The 22003-nt window shown below is 35.2% G+C and overlaps 1 protein-coding gene and 1 long non-coding RNA gene across 2 annotated transcripts in view; both read right to left on the minus strand.

Annotated features, from left to right (window-relative positions):
- The window catches only part of LOC136042464 (uncharacterized), a 56562-nt gene that overhangs the window by 10189 nt on the left and 24370 nt on the right, over positions 1-22003 (minus strand). The gene's annotated exons all lie outside the window — the stretch shown is intronic.
- Positions 1877-20636, minus strand: LOC136042463 (uncharacterized). The gene is made up of 3 exons (XM_065727423.1): positions 20472-20636; positions 18284-18411; positions 1877-2214 (listed from the first exon to the last, which is right to left on the minus strand). Exons 1-3 carry the CDS (start codon positions 20563-20565, stop codon positions 1909-1911), a joined length of 528 nt encoding a protein of 175 aa, XP_065583495.1. The 5' UTR covers positions 20566-20636; the 3' UTR covers positions 1877-1908.

The raw sequence follows: 22003 nt of genomic DNA on the forward strand, positions 1-22003 counted from the left end.
TTAAAAATGTAAACATAGATGATGAAAATAGTATAACTTGACACATTCTGATTGGCTGTAATCAAGAATCCTAGACTTTGAGTTCTCGAATCTAGAACTGGATGCTTCGATATAACTTTTCAAGCCAAGCACCAAATTTTGCTTGTTAGCGGTAGTTGTCTAGAATTTGATGTTTGGCCACACACATGTCTGGATATGAAATTCTCACTAGAGACGCATGTGAACACCGCTTTAATGACAAATATTTACTAGCGTCATGTGAAGTTTTTATACTGTATTGCCAAAACTAAAAAGCCATTCACCGTTGGAGAAGTCCTTGTATTACCTGCTGCGCTACTAAAATGGTAGAAATACTACATGGAAATAAATATTGCGCTAATATTCGAAAACTTCCTTTGTCGAACAACTCTGTTTCGAATAGAATTTCTGATATTAACAAGGACCAATTAGTCCTGTTACAAGAATTAGAGAAAGTCCAGAATTTTCAATTCAGTTGGACGAAACAACTGATATTATGAAATCGGCTCAGTTGTTAGTATATGTCAGGTACGTTTATAAAGAAAATGTGGAGGAAGAATTGTTATTTTGTCGTCCTATGAAACACCATACTCCAAGAAAAGACATATATTGTAAAGTTGACGAATTTTTATAGACTGAAGGTCTAAAATGAAAAAAATTGCTGTGGAATATGCACAGTTGTTGCAAGAGCGATTACGGGCGAAATAATCGGATTTAAATAATTTTTTCAAGCTGCTCATTATGACCATATAACTTTTACTCACTGTCTTATTCACCAAGTAGCTCTTGCAACAAAAAAATAGCACCAGAATTTAACGATGTTCTTCAGAATGCTGTTAAGATTATAAATTTTATTAAGGGCCATGCCATTAACAGCTGCTTATTTTCAAATCGTTGTAAGGATTCTACACAACTTTATTATTGAATGGAGTACTTTGCATTCAATAATGCAACTTAACAGTTTAAGAAGAACTTCTTAAGCTTTGACAGTTCAAGAAGATTAAAGGACGAAATGGACATATCTGAAAATCTGAACTTGCTGCTTTTCTTCAAAACTACTCATGGCTATCCAAGCTTTGTTATTTGTCGGATATCTTTGTGAAATCAAACGATCTCAACTTGTCTCTTCAAGGAAAAATTGCGATATTTTTACTTCTAATGATGAAATTGAAAAGTTTTGTTAAAATGATTGAAATTTGGAAGATAGGGTAGAAGAAAATCGTTCAAAATGTTTTCCAGAGTCGACAATATTATAATTGAGAGAAATCATTGTCAAACGTCTATTGCAAAAATTGCTGTAGATCGCTTAAAAGTGCTAGAAACCCAGTTCCGTACATATTTTTTTTTATTAAATTGATTTCAAATAGATAGCTTGCATTCAAAATCTGTTTTGTATTGATTTAACTGAGATAGATCACCTACCACTTAAAGCTCAAGAGGAATTTGCTGAGCTTTTGACTGATTCAAACTTAAAACTACAATTCCAAAAAAAAAACTTGACTGAATTCTGGATCAGAACTAGAACTCAATTTCCCACAATCGTAGATACGGCATTAAAAGTTCTTCTGTCATGCAACACAACATATTTATCTGAAGTTACTTTCTTAGCTTTAACATGCTTTGTCTCTGACCTCCTTTGGTCAACGGTTTCCTCGCTCTGGCCTCCTTTGGTATGCATTGCTTAAGTTTCATCTCCTTTAGTGAATAGTGTATTACCTTTTATTCTATTCCAAAAACCCCACTTATACTCCATCTTTGACCCTTCGGTCAAGATATCAGTAGGACTGCCTTCATCCAAGGATTGTAATTAGGCAAATTACCATAAATAAATAAAAAAAAGTTTCTGCTGTTTGAAAGATTTTGGGAAAACTTTTATTTTTAAAACATAGTTTAATATAGCCTTCCTCTTGGGGCTCCAACTCCCTGATTTTGTTGCCGCTGTATCTGTTGCAACTGGATGGCGTTAGGATTTCCTGTGGTTGTCATACTAGGCATGTAATAAAGTTGATTTGGAGCTGTAAAACTCGCTTGATGTGGGACTTGTTGCCCTGGTAGTACATTTTGAGCTAGAAGAGTTTGTTGATATGGGCTTAATGATGTGTTCCCAATATTTACATTCTCAGTGCTCTGCAAAGACCATTGAGGAAGCGGCTGGTTTAACAATAATCCTGGAGTTTGTAGTGACAGTGCATTTACCTAAAAAAAAAAAAAAAAAAAAAACAAGCATTATGATATTTTTTATTACATTTTGGAGATAGTGCGTATAATAAAAATTTTTAGGCACTCCCTGCAAAATTTTGTAATCCAAAATGTAGCCTTTACGATATTTAAACACTTTTGTCCTTGTGAACTTAAAACTATACAGTTTTTACAAAAGCGTTTTAATAATAATAATAATAATAAGGATTTATTTATAACCCACATCATAACAAGTTATGGCACTTGCGGAGTAACACAAAAAGAAAAAAAAATGAAATACACTGCAAATAAAATACACTACAAATAGAAAAAACACTTCGCTACAATGAGATTAACCGAACAAACGGACCAAAGGATGATGAGGCGATAAACGGTAAAAAGCTGATTCCGACAACCTTCCATGCAGGAAGGCCAACTTTGCACTTATATCAGGGACATCAAACTTATGAATTATCTTTCCATTGCTATACCAAGGGGGGAGATAAAGTAAAAATTTACAATATCTGAAATAAAAAGTTCGAATCTGATTAACATCATTTTTCCTTAGAAGGGGATAAAAACCAGAAAGATAAAGGACAGAATGATGCGAGTTTTCAACTCACATCAATTCAAATTATTATTTTAAGCCAGTTGAAGGCACTAATATAAAGGATACGGAATAAACACTCGTTTTGTAGGCTAATGACCCTCTAAAATCAATTACCACTCTTTGGATTGTTTTATTGATGGCTTCGTCCGTCACCAATAACTCCACAAGAAAATCTACTTATTCCATTATGATGTGATTGTTCTCCTGATTCCATGTTTTGTAGCAGTGACGATACAAGAACATTTGTTTACAGTCAGTTCTGTTACACCTAAACGAGAACAATTATGGAAAAAATAGAAATTTTCAAGGAAATATTTTGCAGAGCTGCCAAACTGGAATCATAATTCGACATTACAACCAACGACAATACAAGAATATTTGTTTACAATCCGTTCTGATCACCTAAATGAGTATTTTGTTCAACGTAGCTGAAAGGCCCGGGAAATCATGTCTTTGAGGATGACACTGCCCACCCCCATAGTCCTCTGGACAAAGGTTCTAAGTTATACCCTGGGGGTACATAAGGTTCTTTTGGAAAGCGCGGTGGTACGAAATTTGGAAGGGGCTCATTTTATTGGTAATCAAAAATTTTAGCGTAATTTCTTAAGTTCAAAGTGACGAGAGGGCAAATGACCCCCCCCCCTCCCCCACACCTCGTATTTTTCCGAAATGTATCTGATAGAAATGTTGCTATGACCATTTTTTTGTCGTAGAACCTTCGAATAAGGCTCATTCGATTGGAAATTGAAAGGGAAAGTGCCTTTTTAATAGTTGAAAGTGATTGGAGGACAACCAACCCCCTTCCCATGCCCGCCTTTTCCCCAAACACATCCAACATAAATTTTGAGATTGACTTTTTGTTTAGTGTAGTTGAAAAGTCTGGAAATTACGTCTTTGAGGATGACAACTCCCCCCCTTCTCTCACAGTGCTCTGTGTAAGGTTTTTGAGTTCTGCCCAAATGGAATATAAGTTTTATATGGAAAGAGTGGTCGTATAAACTCCTGAACGGGCTCAATGGAATGAAGATCAGACGTTCTAGTGCCCTCGTGAAGAGTCAAGGTGATCGAGGTGCAGCCACCCCCCCGCCGCCGTCTTTTCCCCAAATACATCTGATAGAAATTTCGTGGTAGCTGGTTGTTGTGAGGCATGTAAGGTTTTTATAGAAGGGGTTGTTGTGGAACTTTAGAAGAGGTTCATTTGATTGGGAATGTATAGTTCCAGTTCTGGGAATGTATAGTGTATAGTTCTAGTGATGGAGAGCGTCTATCCCCCCCTGACATCCTCTTTTCCTTAAACGCATTCAATTAAAATTTGTAGATAGCCATTTTGTTACCAATAATCCAAAAACCATATAAAATAATATCTAAAGTCAACAAATTTAGTTGCACACCTCCCACACAACTTAGCTGAAGCACTAATGCATGTTGCATAACAATTAGACAAAATTTAAAGCAGAGAGGCAGCATTTGGACCGAAACAAAATTATTTACACTATTTGTAAAATTAACCAGGATTAAAATTAATTAGCCGAGGCAAAATCTCCCTTAACACAATGACTTGAAAATCGGACGTGAAGATTAAGAATAATTACCTGTATTTTCTTTTGCACGACCCCCATACTCCACGTGACATCAAATTTGATACGAGAAGGATATATTACATGAAGTTAGACCCACTATGATCTTTTATATTTTCTCTCTTTTTCGTTTTTTCTGCTGAGCGTAAAACATAACACTTTTTTAGTCTTCGAGAAGGACTTGCAGATTTTGTGAAGATCTTTTGTGTTTTTGGTCAATGTACCTACAGATGCCAGGGACAGCCTAGCAGACAACGCTGTCACTTAATATCGTGAGTAACAGCTGCTCGCTGTAAAGCCTTCAGACATAGGGAATGATGAATCTTGTGCTAAATTTGGACTAGACCTGATAAAAATGTGTTGTGTTTTTTGCTGCAATTTGTAACTATGAATTTTTCGAACAAAAGATTTATAAACTTTCGTTATAATACAATGTTTTCACCAAATGTATTAAAAACTGGTTCCCCGTACTTGAATTTCTTTAGACTAAAAATGAAACTATTGGTAAGCTGTCATATTCTGTGTCGTGCTTTAATATCTATTAAATTTAATCAGCAATTTCTTTTTAAATGAAAGTAAAGAACGACTTTGGAATTCAAGGCAAAAAATAAATTATCATGTATATGAGGGGAGGGCTCAAGTTCTATTGGTATTGCAGAATTCAGATTATTAGACATAACACTGAATTAACAACGTCAAACATCTAATTCAATGCAAATGGGTCAGACGAAAACAGCTGTTTCATAATTGTGTGTGACCAGTAGCCTAATACACCAAAACGAAGCCTCAATCCAATGAGCATAAACATTTTGCTCTTCTAGAAAAGGCCTTTAACATTTTTGAGGGTAACAAGAATAGCTAGCTGGTTATTACTAGTGCTTTATATACCAGTTGTCATTCAAAACATAATAACTGAAGATTTTACTTCTATAACACAGTCAATCTCGAATCCTTGTTATAAAATAATTTTATTTTGCTTTAAAAAAATTAAAAAGACTTTGATTGTTCAATAATTTTCAAACAACAATTTTTTTTTCCATTTGTAAATGCAAATGGTTGTTGAAAGATAGGGCAAAACCAAAAATATATACAATATGCCTTCTGAAAATAATCATCTTCCACGCGCAGCAACACGTCCTCTATTTTTGTTCATCGGGTGATCAAAACGAACCAAAGACTGCGTTTTTCTTTGTGGAAAAATTATTTTTACCATAATGCATTTCGTATTTTGATGTAATTCATGGATAGCCTTTGCATTAATTATGCATATTTTATGCATGTTGTTTTAATCTTTCGATTCCAGAGTCGATTGGTGCTCTGCTTGGCAGTACGGGGCCAAGGGATCGATCTCTGTCTTCACAAGGCTGGTCACCAGGCTAGCTACATTTTCCTGTAAAAAGACCCGAGACCTGAAACCCTGATTTGACACCCAGTACACATTGGTTTTTGTCTTCTCCTTATTTTGTACACCTTGTACCAGTACTAGCTACTGCCATCCAAAAATCATAGCTTTAAATTTAAGTTGAGAAAATTTGACTCGTATTCTACTAAAATCCAACAAGTAACTAGATTAAGAGGATTCGATATTTTATCCATCGTTTTGTGAGCCTCAACGTCGGCTGACAGCCTCAAAGGCAAAGGGTCTACTAGTGAATTCTCCCTGGAGGCCATTTATCCTTGAAATATTCGAGAAAATAAGTACCGAGTAGTACCGAGTCTAAATTTAGGTACTGACCTCATCACAAGTTCCCTATGAGCTCTTGGCTTTGTTATGACACTTGTTATTAACCAAGTGACATATAGCAATCGCAAATTCTGTCGGTCTGTCGGTCTGTCGGTCGGTCCCGGTTTTGCTACTTTAGGCACTTCCAGGCAAGCTAGGACGATGAAATTTGGCAGGCGTATCAGGGACCGGACTAGATTAACTTAGAAATAGTCATTTTTCCAATTTGACCATCTGGGGGGAGTGGGGGCCTGTTAATTCAGAATAAATAGAAAAATTGAGGTATTTTTAACTTACGAACGGTCGATCAGATCTTAATGAAATTTGATGTTTGGAAGAATATCGTGTCTCAGAGCTGTTATTTTAAATTCCGACCGGATCCAACGTCATTGGGGGCGGGCAAAAATCTTAGAAAATAGTTAATGCGGAGAGATCAGGATGATCTGGTGACATTGGGGGGGGGAGTTGGGAGGGGGAAACCTAAAATCTTGGAAAACACTTAGAGTGGAGGAATCTGGATGAAACTTAGTGGGAAAAATAAGCACAAGTCCTAGATACATGATTGACATAACCGGAACGGATCCGCTCTCTTTGGGGTAGTGGGGTAGTGGGGGAGGGGGGGGTTGATTCTGAAAAATTAGAAAAAATGAGGTATTTTTAACTTACGAACGGGTTATTGGATGTCAATGAAATTTGATAATTAGAAGGAAATCGTGTCTCAAAGCAATTATTTTAAATTCCGACCGGATTTGGTGACATTGGGGGAAGTTTGGGGCGGGGAACCTAAAATCACGGAAAACGCTTAGATTTGAGGGATCGGGATGAAACTTGGGGGAGGGGGAAATAAAGAGAAGTCTTAGATACGTGATTTAAATAATTGAAACGGGTCCGCTCTATTGGGGGGGGGGGGGGTAATTCTGAAAAATTAGAAAAAATGACGTATTTTTTACTTACGAAGGAGTGATCGGATCTTCATGAAACTTCATATTTAGAAGGACCTCGTAATTCAGATTTCTTATCTTAAATCTAAACCGGATCCAGTGTCATTGGGGGGGGCAGTTGGGGGGACTGCATATCTTAGAAAATAGTTAAAGCAGAGAGATCAGGATGAAACTGGATGGGAAAAATAAAAACCTGTCTAAGATAGGTGACTGACGTAACCGGACCGGATCTGCTCTCTTTGGTGGAGTTGGAGGGGGTGGGGTAATTTTTAAAATTGAGGTATTTGTAATTTACGAAAGGGTGACCAGATCTTAATGAAATTTGATATTTAGAGGGATCTTGTCCTTTAAAGCTCTAATTTTAAATTCCGACCAGATCCTGTGACGTTGGGGGAGTTGGAGGGGCAAACCGGAATTCTTGGAAAACGTGAAAATTGGGGTATTTTTATCTTACGAATAGGTGATCAGATCTTAATGAAATTTGATATTTAGAAGGAATTTATGTCTCAGAGCTCTTATTTCAAATCCTGACCAGATCTTTTGACATTGGGGGGAGTTGGAGGGGGAAATCTTGGAAAACACTTGGAGTGGAGGAATCGGGATGAAGCTTGGTGGATAGAATAAGCAAACGCCCTTGATACGTGATTGACGTAATCGTACTGGATTCATTCTCTTTGGGGGAGTTGGGGGGAGGGGTTCTGTGATTTGGTGAGTTTGGTGCTTCTGGACGTTCTAGGACGATGAAAATTGGTAGGCGTGTCAGGGAGCTGCACAAATTGACTTGATAAAGTCGTTTTCTCAGATATGACCATCTGGGGGGGCTAAAGGGAGAGGAAAAATTTGAAAAAATTAGGTATTTATAACTTACGAGTGGGTGATCGGATCTTAATGAATTTTGATATTTAGAAGGACATCGTGACTCAGAGGTCTTATTTTAAATCCTGACCGGCATTAAGCCTCTGATTTTCCTTTTAAATCAATCTATTGATTCTTAGAATTTGTTAGAGCTCATACCATATGAGCTCTTGGCTCTTAGCTCTTCCTGCCTCGTCACAAGTGCCATATGAGCTCTTAGCTCTTGTTTTTTTTATTATTTTTTAGTGTGGAAATAAAAAAAAAAATCTTATCACTACGTTCATTAAAAAAGTATTGAATATTTGAAACCTTAATAAAAATCACATCATTAGGTTCAGCTTATCTGATACCCCTTTTGTAGAAGTTTGAAGCTCCCATCGGCAAAAATAGACTGGAATCAATTGTTTGAAGAAAAAGAATACCCTACTAAGCCCAGGATTGCCTAATGGAAATCATTAAACCTATTTATGAAAGGAAATGTCCAGTAAAAGTTTTTAAATCAAAGAAGCTTGTTCCCCGTAAACCATGGATAATAGAGGAGATAATTGACCAAATATTAACAAGAAATTGGCTTTATGAAACATATTTGGGTTTCAAAAGTGGCGAGTCTTTTATTTACAAAGCAAAAAAATCTGGTGAAAAAACTGCGGAGAAAAGCTGATTATTCTGGAAATAAATTGAATGAAAGTAAAGGTAATATGAAAGAAACATAGAATATTTCAAATGAGATCATTGCTGGTAAGGGAAAAAAGACTAAGGCAGACATTAATTTGGAGGTATGTAACCGTGGTGATTCAACTTAAATTGTAAACAAGCTCGGTAATTTTTTCTCGAATATTGGCTAACATGAAAGAAACATGGAATATTTTAAATGAGATCATTACTGGTAAAGGAAAAAAGACTAAGGCAGACATTAATTTGGATGTATGTAACCGTGGTGATTCAACTGAAATTGTAAACAAGTTTGGTAATTTTTTCTCGAATATTGGCTCCGAGGTGCAATCTAGTGTTAGTAATAAATATAATAAAACAAATGCTACACTATTAATGACGTCCGTGATGAAACATTAAATATGGAATTTTAGCCGTGCACGAGTGAAGAAGTGCGTAAAGTTGTGCAGTCACTCAAATTCTAATCCTGCCAGTGTTGATGGTTTGACCCTTCGAGCTCTTAAAGTGATTTTAGGATATATTCTCCCCTGTCTGGTTTTTATCACTACTAATCCTTCCCTAGAAAAGGGAAGTTTTCAGATGAAGTTTAAGGTGGCGAAGGTCATTCCCCTTCACAAAGGTGGTTGCAAGGCAGATATAGAAAACTGGAGACCCATATCAATTCTAAGCATCTCTTCAAAAATACTGGAGAAAGTAGTTCATAAACGGTTGTATAATTTCCTTCAGATGAATAGGCTTTTAAGTCAGACACAATTTGGGTTTCGTAAGGGTCATTGCATGACGCACGCCTTACAGCACCTGGTTCAAAGTGTTAACTATGCATTAAACTCAGGTAACGTACCTATGTCTATTTTCATTGACATTAGTAAACCGTTTGACATGGTTGACATTCAAGTGTTGCTTCATCGAATGAAAAGTCTTGGAATAAATAGAGTTTGTCTACGGTAGGTCCCTTAAAGTCGTTGATGTTGTCTCATCGTCTTTTCCTGTGAAATGTTGTTTGCGTCAGGGCTCTGTGCTGGGCCCTTCAGTTTATCTCGTTTACGTGGACATGATGCGCTTTTATCTGCAGGATGTATGTATTACTTCTTTCTCGGATAACACTGCTCTAACAGCATTTGCAAAATCAGTGGATGATTTAATAGGAAAAGCTAATAATGCTCTCAAAAGACTGGGGAATCAGTTTTTAGGTTTTTTTAGTCTTTTTTTGGGAGGGGGAGGTGAGTGGGCTATAGGGCTGGAGGGAGGAGCGGGCTGAAGGGGTAGGGTGGATGGAGTTGTATTTAGATGATGGTTGTTACCGTAGGGGTGTTTGGGAGAAGGTGATTTTCTCCTTTTTTATTATTTTAATTAGTCTAGGATTTTTCGAGGAATATTTATGTATTTTTTTTTATATATATTAATTTTGGATGGCTTTAGGAAAGCTGATGTAGTTAATCGCTACGCGTTAGCAAAATAAAAAAATTTCTCTACCGTAGGGATTTATATCTGAAATAGTTTATATTTTAGTTTATCATGTTAATAAAAGTCAAGTGTAACACAAACCATTGTAGTCACATGTTTACCGACACAAAGACAGAAAATCTCGGGGGTGCGGCCCTTGGGGATAAGTGATACTAGGAGCTTTGTTTTTGTCGAGATTAAATTAGGAGTGTTTTCCTATTTTTTCTTATTTATATATATTGTTTGATATATTCTTTCTTCTTGGCGGGCATTGTCCTCTACCAGTGTCCGTGACCCTTCAATCAGCTGTGGATATTTCAGCCCCCCCCCCCTTCTTCTTTCATAATTGATCTTTGGAGTGCTGTAGTTTCTCAGGGCTGGTTATCATGCTTGGAGCATTGTTAAACGAATATTAACCCTGAAATAAACAAGGGCTAAGAGCTCATATGGCACTTGCGACGAGGCCAGAAGAGCTAAGAGCCAAGAGCTCATATGGTATGAGCTCTAACAAAATTCTAAGAATCAATAGATTGATTTAAAAGAAAAATCAGAGGCTTAATGCCGGTCGGGATTTAAAATAAGAGCTCTGAGTCACGATGTCCTTCTAAATATCAAAATTCATTAAGATCCGATCACCCACTCGTAAGTTATAAATACCTAATTTTTTTAATTTTTCCTCTCCCTTTAGCGCCCCAGATGGTCGAATTGGGGAAAACGACTTTATCAAGTCAATTTGTGCAGCTCCCTGACACACCTACCAATTTTTATCGTCCTAGCACGTCCAGAAGCACCAAACTCGCCATAGCACTGAACCCCTCCCCCCAAAGCGAATCCAGTACAGTTATGTCAATCACGTATCTACTACATTCGCTTATTCTATCCACAAAGCTTCATCTCGATTCTTCCACTCTAAGCGTTTTCCAAGATCCCCCCCAACTCCACCCGGTTTCAACAGCTCCGGTCAGGATTTGAAATAAGAGCTCTGAGATATGGATTCCTTCTAAACGAAATTTGATATTTAGAAGGAATCCATGTCTCAGAGCTCTTATTTCAAATCCTGACCGGAGCTGTTGAAACCGGGGGGAGTTGGAACAGATCCGTTTTCTTTGGAGCAGCTGGGGCTGTGTGTTAATTTGGAAAAATTAGAAAAATTGAGGTATTTTTAACTGAAGAACAGGTGACCGGATCTTCATCTCGATTCCTCCACTCTAAGCGTTTTCCAAGATTTCCCCTCCCCCCAGTTTCAACATATCCGGTCGGGATTTGAAATAAGAGCTCTGAGACATGGATTCCTTTTAAATATCAAATTTCGTTAAGATCCGGTCACCTGTTCTTCAGTTAAAAATACCTCAATTTTTCTAATTTTTCCAAATTAACACACAGCCCCAGCTGCTCCAAAGAGAACGGATCTGTTCCAATTATGTCAATCACGTAACTAGAACTTGTACTTATTATTCCCATCAAGTTTCATCCGATCTCTCCATTCTAAGCGTTTTCCAATATTTCTGTTTCCCTCCTCCAACCCCCTATGTCCCCAAATCCACTTCGAGTCAAAAATGGAGCATTTAAGACATAAGATCCCTCTATATATCAAGTGTCATTAAGATCCGATCACCTATTCGTAAGAAAAAAATACCTCAATTTTCACGTTTTCCAAGAATTCCGGTTTCCCCCTCCGACTCCCCCCAATGTCACAGGATCTGGTTGGAATTTAAAATAAGAGCTTTAAAGCACAAGATCCTTCTGAATATCAAAATTCATTAAGATCTTATCACCCGTTCGTAAGCTAAAAATACCTCATTTTTCCGAATTACCTCCCCCCCACCAACTCCACCAAAGAGAGGGGATCCGGTCCAGTTATGTCAGTCACGTATCTTAGACTTCTTCACCGTTTTTAAATCTTTATAAATAAGATTTTGGTAAATAATAAGATGAAATAGATTTCACCGCAGCATCAAGCCACCCGCGATAAACACGGCTATGTACGTTCCTTCTCCATCATAATCCATTCCTAGCCTCCATTTTTAACCCCTTTCAGGAAATTCACATTCTCCTTAAATCTTTCTTTTAAATTTTCTTCTATTCCAAATTGTTTCAAAAATAATATTTTATAATATTTTGTTTACTGAATGTCAGTGGTGTAATTGATTAGGTGAATAAGAAAAATAGAATACTCATACTATAAGTTGGAGCTAATTAAATTTTAATTCAAAAAAGGCTGTAAAGAGAATTTTTTGTTTCTCTTAGTGATAAGAAAAATAGTAAAAGATTAATTTTCATCTTTTTATGCACTTGTTATTTTACCAAGTGACATAGAGCGATCGCAAATTCTGTCGGTCCCGGCTTTGCTAACGATTAAATTTGGCAAGCGTATCAGGGATCAGACCACATTAAATTAGAAATGGTCATTTCCCCGATTTGATCATCTGAGGGGGGACGGTTAATTCGGAAAAACTAGAAAAAATGAGGGAATTTTAACTTACGAACGGGTGATCAGATCTTAATAAAATTTAAGATTTAGAAGGATATCGTGTCTCGGAGCTCATGTTTTAAATCCCAACTGGACCTGGTGACATTGGTGGGAGTTGGAGTGGGAAAACCTAAAATCTTGGAAAACGCTTAGAGTGGAGGGATCGGGATGAAACCTGGTTGGAAAAATAAGCACAAGTCCTAGATACGTGATTGACATAACCGGAATGGATTTGCTCTTTAGGGGAGTTGGGGGGGGGTCAATTATGAAAAAGAGAAAAAATGAGGCATTTTTAACATAAGAAGGAGTGATCAGATTTTAAATAAATTTCATATTTAAAAGGACCTTGTCCAAAATGGATCCAGCGTCATTGGGTGGAGTTGGGGAGGGCGGAAATCTTGGAAAACGCATAGAGTGGAGAGATCAGAATGAAACTTGGTGGGAAGAATAAGCAAAAGTTCAAGATACGTGACTGACATGACTGGACCGGATCAGTTCTCTTTGGGGGAGTTTTAGGGGGTGGTTGTAATTCGGAAAAATTATAAAAAATCAGGTATTTGCAACTTACGAACGGGTGATCAGATCTTAATGAAATTTGATATTTAGAAGGATCTTGTACTTCAGAGCTCTTATTTTGAATCCCGACCAGATTCGGTGACATTGAGGGGATTTGGAGGGGGAAATCGGAAATCTTGGAAAACGGAAAAATATAGGTATCTTTATCTTACGAATGGGTAATCGGATCTCCTCTTTTCCTTGAACGCATTCAATTGAAATTTTAAGATAGCCAGTTTGTTACCAATAGTCCAAAAATCATATAAAATAATGTCTAAGGTCAACAAATCTAGTTGCACACCTCCCACACAACTTAGCTGAACCATTGATACATGTTGCATAACAACTAGACAAAATTCAAAGCAGAGTCAGCATTTAGACCGAAAAAAATTATTTACACTATTTGTAAAATTAATCAGCTGAGGCATAATATCCCTTAACATAATGACTTAAAAATCGGATATATATATATATATATATATATATATATATATATATATATATATATATATATATAAAAATATATATATATATATATATATATATATATATATATATATATATATATATATCTATCTATATATATATATATAAAAATAAGTTGTCTGTCTGTGGATGTGTGGATGGATGTGTGGATGGATGTGTCAGGTGACGTCACCTGAAAAAACTGGATCAGGTGACGTCAAAACTGAAAAAACTAAAAAAAGGCAAAAACTACAAAAAAAACTAAAAACTAATAAAAAAAATAAAAAAGCTAAAAAACTAAAAAAACTATAAAGGTAAAAACCAATAAAAAACTAAAAAAAAACCTGAAAAAACTAAAAAAAGGCAAAAACTACAAAAAAAAACTAAAAACTAATAAAAAAAGTAAAAAAGCTAAAAAACTAAAAAAACTAAAAAAACTAAAAAAAGGTAAAAAACTAAAAAAAATAAAAAATAAAAAAAAAACTAAAAAAAAGGAAAAAACTGAAAAATAAGCTAAAATAAAGGTAAAAACCAATAAAAAACTAAAAAAAAAAAAAGGAAAAAACTAATAAATGACGACACTCAAAGAGAAAGCGACCAGGACAAAAGGAATGTTCGATTAGCAATCAACAAAGCACCGGGACACAGGGAGTATAAATGACGACCAGGACATAAGTAAAAAAAAAAACTATCTATATATATAAAAATAAGTTGTCAAACTAAAAAAAGGCAAAAACTACAAAAAAAACTAAAAACTAATAAAAAAGCTAAAAAACTAAAAAAACTAAAAAAAGGCAAAAACTACAAAAAAAACTAAAAACTAATAAAAAAAATAAAAAAGCTAAAAAACTAAAAAAACTAAAAAAACTAAAAAAAAGGTAAAAAACTAAAAAAACTAAAAACTAAAAAAAACTAAAAAAAAGGAAAAAACTGAAAAATAAGCTAAAATAAAGGTAAAAACCAATAAAAAACTAAAAAAAAAAAAAAACTGAAAAAACTAAAAAAAGGCAAAAACTAAAAAAAAACTAAAAACTAATAAAAAAAGTAAAAAAGCTAAAAAACTAAAAAAACTAAAAAAACTAAAAAAACTAAAAAAGGTAAAAAACTAAAAAAAATAAAAAATAAAAAAAAACTAAAAAAAAGGAAAAAACTGAAAAATAAGCTAACATAAAGGTAAAAACCAATAAAAACTAAAAAGAAAAAAAGGGAAAAACTAAAAAAAAATTTCATCTAAAAAACTAAAAAAAACTAAAAAAGGTAAAAACTAAAAGAACTAAAAAAGAAAAAAATAAATGACGACACTCAAAGAGAAAGCGACCAGGACAAAAGGAATGTTCGATTAGCAATCAACAAAGCACCGGGACATAGGGAGTATAAATGACGACCAGGACATAAGTAATAAAAAAATTAACAAAACTAAAAAGAAGGTAAAAACTACAAAAAAACTAAAAAGAAAAAAAAACTAAAAACTAATAAAAAAACTAAAAAATCTAAAAATCTAAATAAACTAAAAAAGAAAAAAAAGGAAAAAAATAAAGGAGAAAAACAAAACTAAAAAACGAATGTATATACAGACCGGTACACCGGGATACAAATGACGACCGGGACACAGGGAATATAAATGACGACCGGGACACAGGGACACAACTACAACGGGGACACCGGGGGAAACAGGGGGATATAAATGACGACCGGGACAAAAAAACTAAAAAGAAAAAAAAACTAAAAACTAATAAAAAAACTAAAAAATCTAAAAATCTAAATAAGCTAAAAAAGAAAAAAAAAGGAAAAAAATAAAGGAGAAAAACAAAACTAAAAAACGAATGTATATACAGACCGGGACACCGGGATACAAATGACGACCGGGACACAGGGAATATAAATGACGACCGGGACACAGGGACACAACTACAACGGGGACACCGGAGGAAACAGGGGGATGTAAATGACGACCGGGACACCGGGACAGGGAATGGTCGATTAGCAATCACCATCAACAAAGCTCAAGGGCAATCATTAGAATCATAAGGTATAGATCTGAATACAGATTGTTTTCCCGTGGACCATTATATGTTGCATGTTCAAGAGTCGGTAAACCTGACAATCTATTTATATGCAAAGACAATGGGACAGCAAAGAATGTTGTATATTCGCAAGTTTTACGTAGTTAAAACCATATATATATATATCTATCTATATTCACAGGTGGGACATAGGGACACAACTACAATGGCGCGTAACGACTTACGCGCGCGGGGGGGCTTGGGGGGGGCGCGAAGCGCCCCCACCAACTAGGTGTTGGGGTGGCGCGAAGCGCCACCCCAACAGCTAGTATATATATATATATATATATATACAATATGCTTTCTGAAAATAATCATCTATCACGCACAGCAACACATCCTCGCTTTTTGTGCATCAGGTGATCAAAAAGAACCTAAGACTATGCGTGTTTCTTTGTGGAAAAAATTATGTTTACCATAATACATTTCGCATTTTGCTGTAATTCATGGATAGCCTTTCTATTGATTATGTATATTTTATACACGTTGTTTTAATCCTTCGATTGAAGAGTGGATTGGTGCTCTCTGGCAGTACGGGGCCCAGGGATTAATCTCCGTGGTCAGAAGGCTGGACACCAGGCTAGCTACATTTTCATGTAAAAAGACCCAGGACCTGAAACACTGATTTGACACCCAATGCACATTGTTTTTATTGTGTTGCGAGAACAACACTTTGGTTTTGTCGTGTGTTTTTTTGTTTGTTTTTTCCTAGCACTTTGATTTCAGCTTATTCCTAGGAAGTGGTAAGGGTCTAACCTCTCTGGTTCTTACAGAAAGTGTTTACCTCAGGCTGGATTGATGAAAATGACTTTGCGTTTTGGAAAGCTTCGTAGAACTCTTGCCTGGGGCCAAAAATCTATTGTTTCTACCAAATTATGTTCGTGATTTCACCTGAGTTTATCATTCGGTTTTTGCACTTGGGATTGCGGTAGAGAAATGGTATCAGATGTGCCCATTCAACTTTAAGAGTTCTCTCATTGGTAAAGAAATTAGAGTTTATCCTTTGCTCCTTTCTAAGTGATGACGTTAGAAACTTGCCCTACGGCAAAGAAGTCAACTTTTGAACTAAGACAGATAGATTTTTTTTTGCCGGCAGTTGATAGCTCTTGATGAGCTGATCAAAGTATATATCATCCATTTTTTGGTAGAAAAAATCCTTCATGAGACATACCAGTTTGAAAGTTTAAAGGGGTTGACAACTTCAGTAGTAAGGTACACCCTGAAACCAAACATAGGCCGATACATAAATGGTATCGGATGTGCCTCTTAAAATTTAAAAGTTATCTCATTGCTAAGGAAATTAGAGTTTATCCTTTGCTCCTTTCTAAGTGATGACGTTAAAAAACTTGGCCTACAGCAAAAAAGTCAATTTTTGAACTAAGACAGATAGATTTTTTTTTCAACGATAGTCGATAGCTCTTGATGAGCTAATCAAATTTTTTGGTAGAAAAATTCCTTCATTAGATATACGGGTTTGAAAGTTTAAAGGGGTCGACAACTTCAGTAGTAAGGTATACACTGAAACCAAAAATAAACCGATACCAATTGTGAGATATATAGGGGAGTTTTAAGCAACAGTCGGCTGATAGCTCATAATCATCTTCGGCACTGAGGGGTTCGTAACTTTGCTAGTTGGTGTACCTATTGTTTGTTTCCGGTGTATTTGATGGTAAGACTAATTTGGTTCCAGTGGTAAGACATGTAGGGGACTTCTAAGTAATAATCGGCTGTTAGCCTATAATCATTTTCAGCAATGAGGGGTTTGCAACTTTTACTAGTTGCAATGAGGGGTTTGTAACTTTTGCGAGTTGGTGTACCTAATATTTATTTTAAGATCCTTACAGATTAACAACTTCAGCGTTTCATCGAAGCGAGGAAACAAAACCAAAGTGTTGCTATCGTAACACTTTTCGGTGAAGCCGAATAAAGTTTTCCGCAGCACCTCATGTTGCCCATACAACGTATATCTAGACTTCTTCTTATTTTGTACACATTATAACAGTACTAGCTACGGCCACCCAAAAATCATAGCTTTAAACTTCAGTCGAGACAATTTGACTCGTAATCTACTAAAATTCAGCAAGTAACTGGATTAAGAGGATTCGATACCTTAAACATTATTTTGTGAGCTTCGACGTTGGCTGACAGCCTCAAAGGCAAAGGGTCCACTAGCAAATTGTCCCTGGATGCCATTTATTATTGAAACTTATTGAGAATTTGTTATTTGATTACGAAATTTGATCTAGACGCAATGGAATTCTGTCGGCAAAGTTTTCAATCAAAGTGGATTGTATCACAGAAAAATCGAAAAGCTGTCACATTGATATAATGATATTTCTTTTGAGGTGATTTTGGGCATTTTCCTGGTAGTTATAATGAAACATTTTAACAGAGAAAAGTTACAAGGAAACAAGGAAAGTTACAAGGTTTTCTGAAGATTTCAGGGGAAGTAGATGTCGGCTTTTAGTTTGCTACCATTTATTCGGATTGCTTATCCAAGCTATACAAGTTATGGAAAGACCAACCAATCAATTCTAAATAGTTTGACCACACAGACTAAAAGAGTTTATAGTGGATATAATAGGCTGATTCTTTATAGTATCGAATCCCCTTAACTGGACTGGTATGTGAGTAAGTATCAGATAAGAATTTCAGAAAATTTGCAATACAGAAGTTTCTTTTTTAAAGAGAGTAGTCTAGTCCAAAAACTTACTGTTTGATCTCTTGCTCTCAACTTTTTGACGATTTTGACGGTAAATCCAATTTCAAAGAAGCTGGTAATTAGGGATAGAGATGCTGCCACTATTGCGCAAATGTAGACTACTGTTAGAGGACGAAAATCTAAACATGAGAAAACTTAGACAGCAATTTTGAGCAATAAGACAGTGACAATAGGTCTGAATTTAAAACACTAATACTTTGATTTGCCAACATTTACAATAACATTACGAAAGGTTTATTGCACAATCGAAGCTTCTATAACCAAATCTTGTGTTCATTAGTGTTAGTCACGATCACTTTTAAAAACCTTTAACAATCCTTTTATGAAAATTTACTTTGTTAAGCTCTTTTTAATACCACAATTTTGCACAATCCTTTGTGGGATACTTTGTAATTCCTTCACTAACTTAAATCTCAGATTTTGCAAAGCTCTGAGAAGATTATTAAAACCTCAGTGCATCAATAAAGACCTCCAGTTCAGATTAGACTTAGTTCTGGTTACATATTCTGTTCTGATTAAAAAAAAATTCCCAAAAAATTCTAAGTCAAAAAAAGAAAATAGAATGTGACTTCAAACATTATTTTTCTAATAAGAAAAATCACATATCTATATCATATTCATTTCGTATTTCAAAAATATGACAAGTTAATTTCTTTGGTTTTAAGTATATTTTATGTCATTTTAAAACATGTACAAAACAGTTGAAGAAAACAAAATAGTTTTAAGTTCAAAAAAATTTTAAAGCTAAAAAAATTTAAGAAAAAAAAGGGGGGCACAAATTTAGTGGAGGGGACATAGAGCCCCTGGAGGTTGAACATGGATGACCATAAGTTCCTTCTAAAAAAAAAAAATGCCAAAGCCATTGATTCATTGGGGGAACATAACCTTGCCGGTTTACTATACCCAGGTTCGTGATAAGACCAGTTTCATTCAATCCTAAATAAAAAAATATTCATATAATTAAATCATCAAAACGCGTATTTAAGTTAATCATGTTCAGACAGGTTTTTAAAAATAAGTTGCCGGCTGGATTATGCTGATGATCCAATGAAGTAGTACTGTAAGTAGGTCAATGCTCTAGTTAGTAATGACAATCTTTGTCAAAAAATGCTCTAGTTACCAATGACAATCTTTAGTGCCCAAATAAGGATGTAAAGCTCGTATCTGGAACCCCACACTACTTTGATCCGAGTCACTTCCTATTTACTGTTTGTTACAATAAAATATTGGATTTCCGTATGTTTGAAACTTGAATTATCATACGACTTTATTTCTGCTTATGTTAAGTTTTAGTGTTTTCCTTTGCAATTTTTTTGAATTTTTTCAAAAAATGAAGGCACCAGTAGCCTTCTTACATGGGTGCATTAATATTCTAACTAAACTCTTTAATGTATTTTCCTGGACGCCAAAGTTAGCAATCGGCATCTCCTATTAATTGATTCCCTTAAGTTTCTTGGGTACCAAAATTAACAAGCTGCTGTCCTAATTTAAGAAAAATGAATACCTGACCGAAATACCGAAGAACCAACTTCAGTTTAGCCAATATGTTTCAAAATCTATACTGTTAATATTTCATCGAAGAGTTTATGCTGCTGTATATTCTAACCAAAACAAATGTTTTGTGTTAGTCAATTTAATCCAGTGCTTACTGTCTCAAATCTACTTGGCCATCTAGAATAAAAGTCATACTAAAATGCGTCAAATCAAAAAGTAAGATATTTTCAACTTAATCGTCGAAAAACCCAGCCGTTAAAAGACAGTAAATAACTTTACCCAGCTGTTTTTTAGTTTTGCCACATGTGTTGCAACTGATTGTAGTAGCTGATTTTCTATGAAGATCATTGCTTCTCTGTTGTGGATATTTGTGGGTCTTTTTGGGTCCAAAATCATTTAAGTTTATGAACCATTGTTATGTAGTTGACGAAGAGAACAAATTCAATTAAAAATAGAAAGATAGTTTACTAATCCAAAATAAGTTTGAACAAGTCAATGATCTAAAACAACATAGTTTTAAATTTCTGTTGCACTGACATGATGGGATTTTCATTGAAAGGAATGACTGTTAGTGGGGTTACTTTTAAAAGCACTGAGTGCTAGCCAACTTGCAGGCAATGGATATGAGTGATAAAAATAAGGAAGCAGTCAAAAATAATTGTGAAACATAACAAATAAAACGTACCGTATACAACGCAATTTTGCACTGGAGTGCAAAAATTTTTATACTTATCAAAAAGAAGTCCAAGTATTCCAAATAAAATAGGCAATATGCACATGATCGAACACACAATTGAGGCGGCTAAATTCTCCTTTGCTCTATAAGTAGAAAAAAAAGCATCCCATAATCAAATTGGTTAGAAAGACATTGTTGTGATATTATAGAGATGAAAAAAGTGAAATATACAGTACAAAAACAGTAACTAGTATGAATTTTCTCTGTAAAAACAATTATAAATTCCACTGCCGTGCTTATAAAAGTAGTTTGTGGGGCAATACTACTAGCACAGCAATACTGCTTCGATCCCTGGCACAGGCAATTTTTTAAAGACCAAACAGAATGGGGATTCCCCCAATGCTTCTATCTAAATAACCAAAATCGTAGATTTTGTTATGATATTGATATTATTAAATTGTTATTATGATATTATTAAACTTATGTTTGATGTAGGAGTTGAAAATGAGACCCATGATTTCCTGCTTTAAGAGAACAACACATTACACCTTTGAGCCAACAAATCGTTGATAATATTATGTTCTTAGCAACATATTCTAAGGTAATCAATGTATTGTTTTTGGAAAACTCGCAAACTGATGTTACGCGTAACAATATCGTAATAAGTGAATTAAGCAATCGATATTTCAATTGGAGTCAGATTTTTGGGTATATACTACCAGTGATTTGTTTCAGGGCACCATTTTTGGCTTCACTCCGAGGAATATGTATACCGTGATGATTTGAGATGTTAGATGGACCGAAATAAGCTTTTTATGGTCATTAGATCTTGCTTCGATCTTCAAAACTTGTAATGAATACAATCGACCAGGTATTATATTTTTTAATGATAGTCCTGAACAAATTGGCATTCCTTTACCGGAGTTTCCCATGAGTTTGGGTCTCCATATTCCCACTCAGGACCACATATCCCCCTAATACGGTCCCTATTCCCCTGTCTTGGACCCAGAGGCCAGATGACTCCCCCCAGTTTTTTGACCCCCCTCCCATCTTTTTGCCCCATAGCCATTTTCTTAACTTTAGATTTTGACTTCTTTTCATGTCTTAAAATCACATTAGATATGCTTGTAAAAAAAAATTCACCTTGGCATTTTGAAAATACCAAATGAAGATGCTATAGATATGTCATTCGTGATTTTTTATATTATAAAGATAATATTTGTAGTGATTTTTTTAAACTTAGATTTTTTTCAAACTTGAAATTCACAATTTCACAGTTTCCATCCTCACCTGCATAAAAAACACACTAAATCATCACTTTTGCCAACAAAAAAGAATCTAGCTTTTGCAAGGTCTCTATTATCAATGAAATTCTTTGACCACCTTCTATTAAACGTCCTTAGACTAATATCCTCTCATTTAAGAGCACTACATTTCTTCTTGCGTCTGTAGAGGTCAGGAGGTATACCTTGGTCGTTGCAGATGAAAAGCATATGTAACCTAAGTGAAATATCAGTAGTGGTGTCAACTATACCTTTAGA

Source organism: Artemia franciscana, unplaced genomic scaffold (genome assembly GCF_032884065.1).
Source record: "Artemia franciscana unplaced genomic scaffold, ASM3288406v1 Scaffold_1322, whole genome shotgun sequence".
NCBI classification, from domain to species: domain Eukaryota; kingdom Metazoa; phylum Arthropoda; class Branchiopoda; order Anostraca; family Artemiidae; genus Artemia; species Artemia franciscana.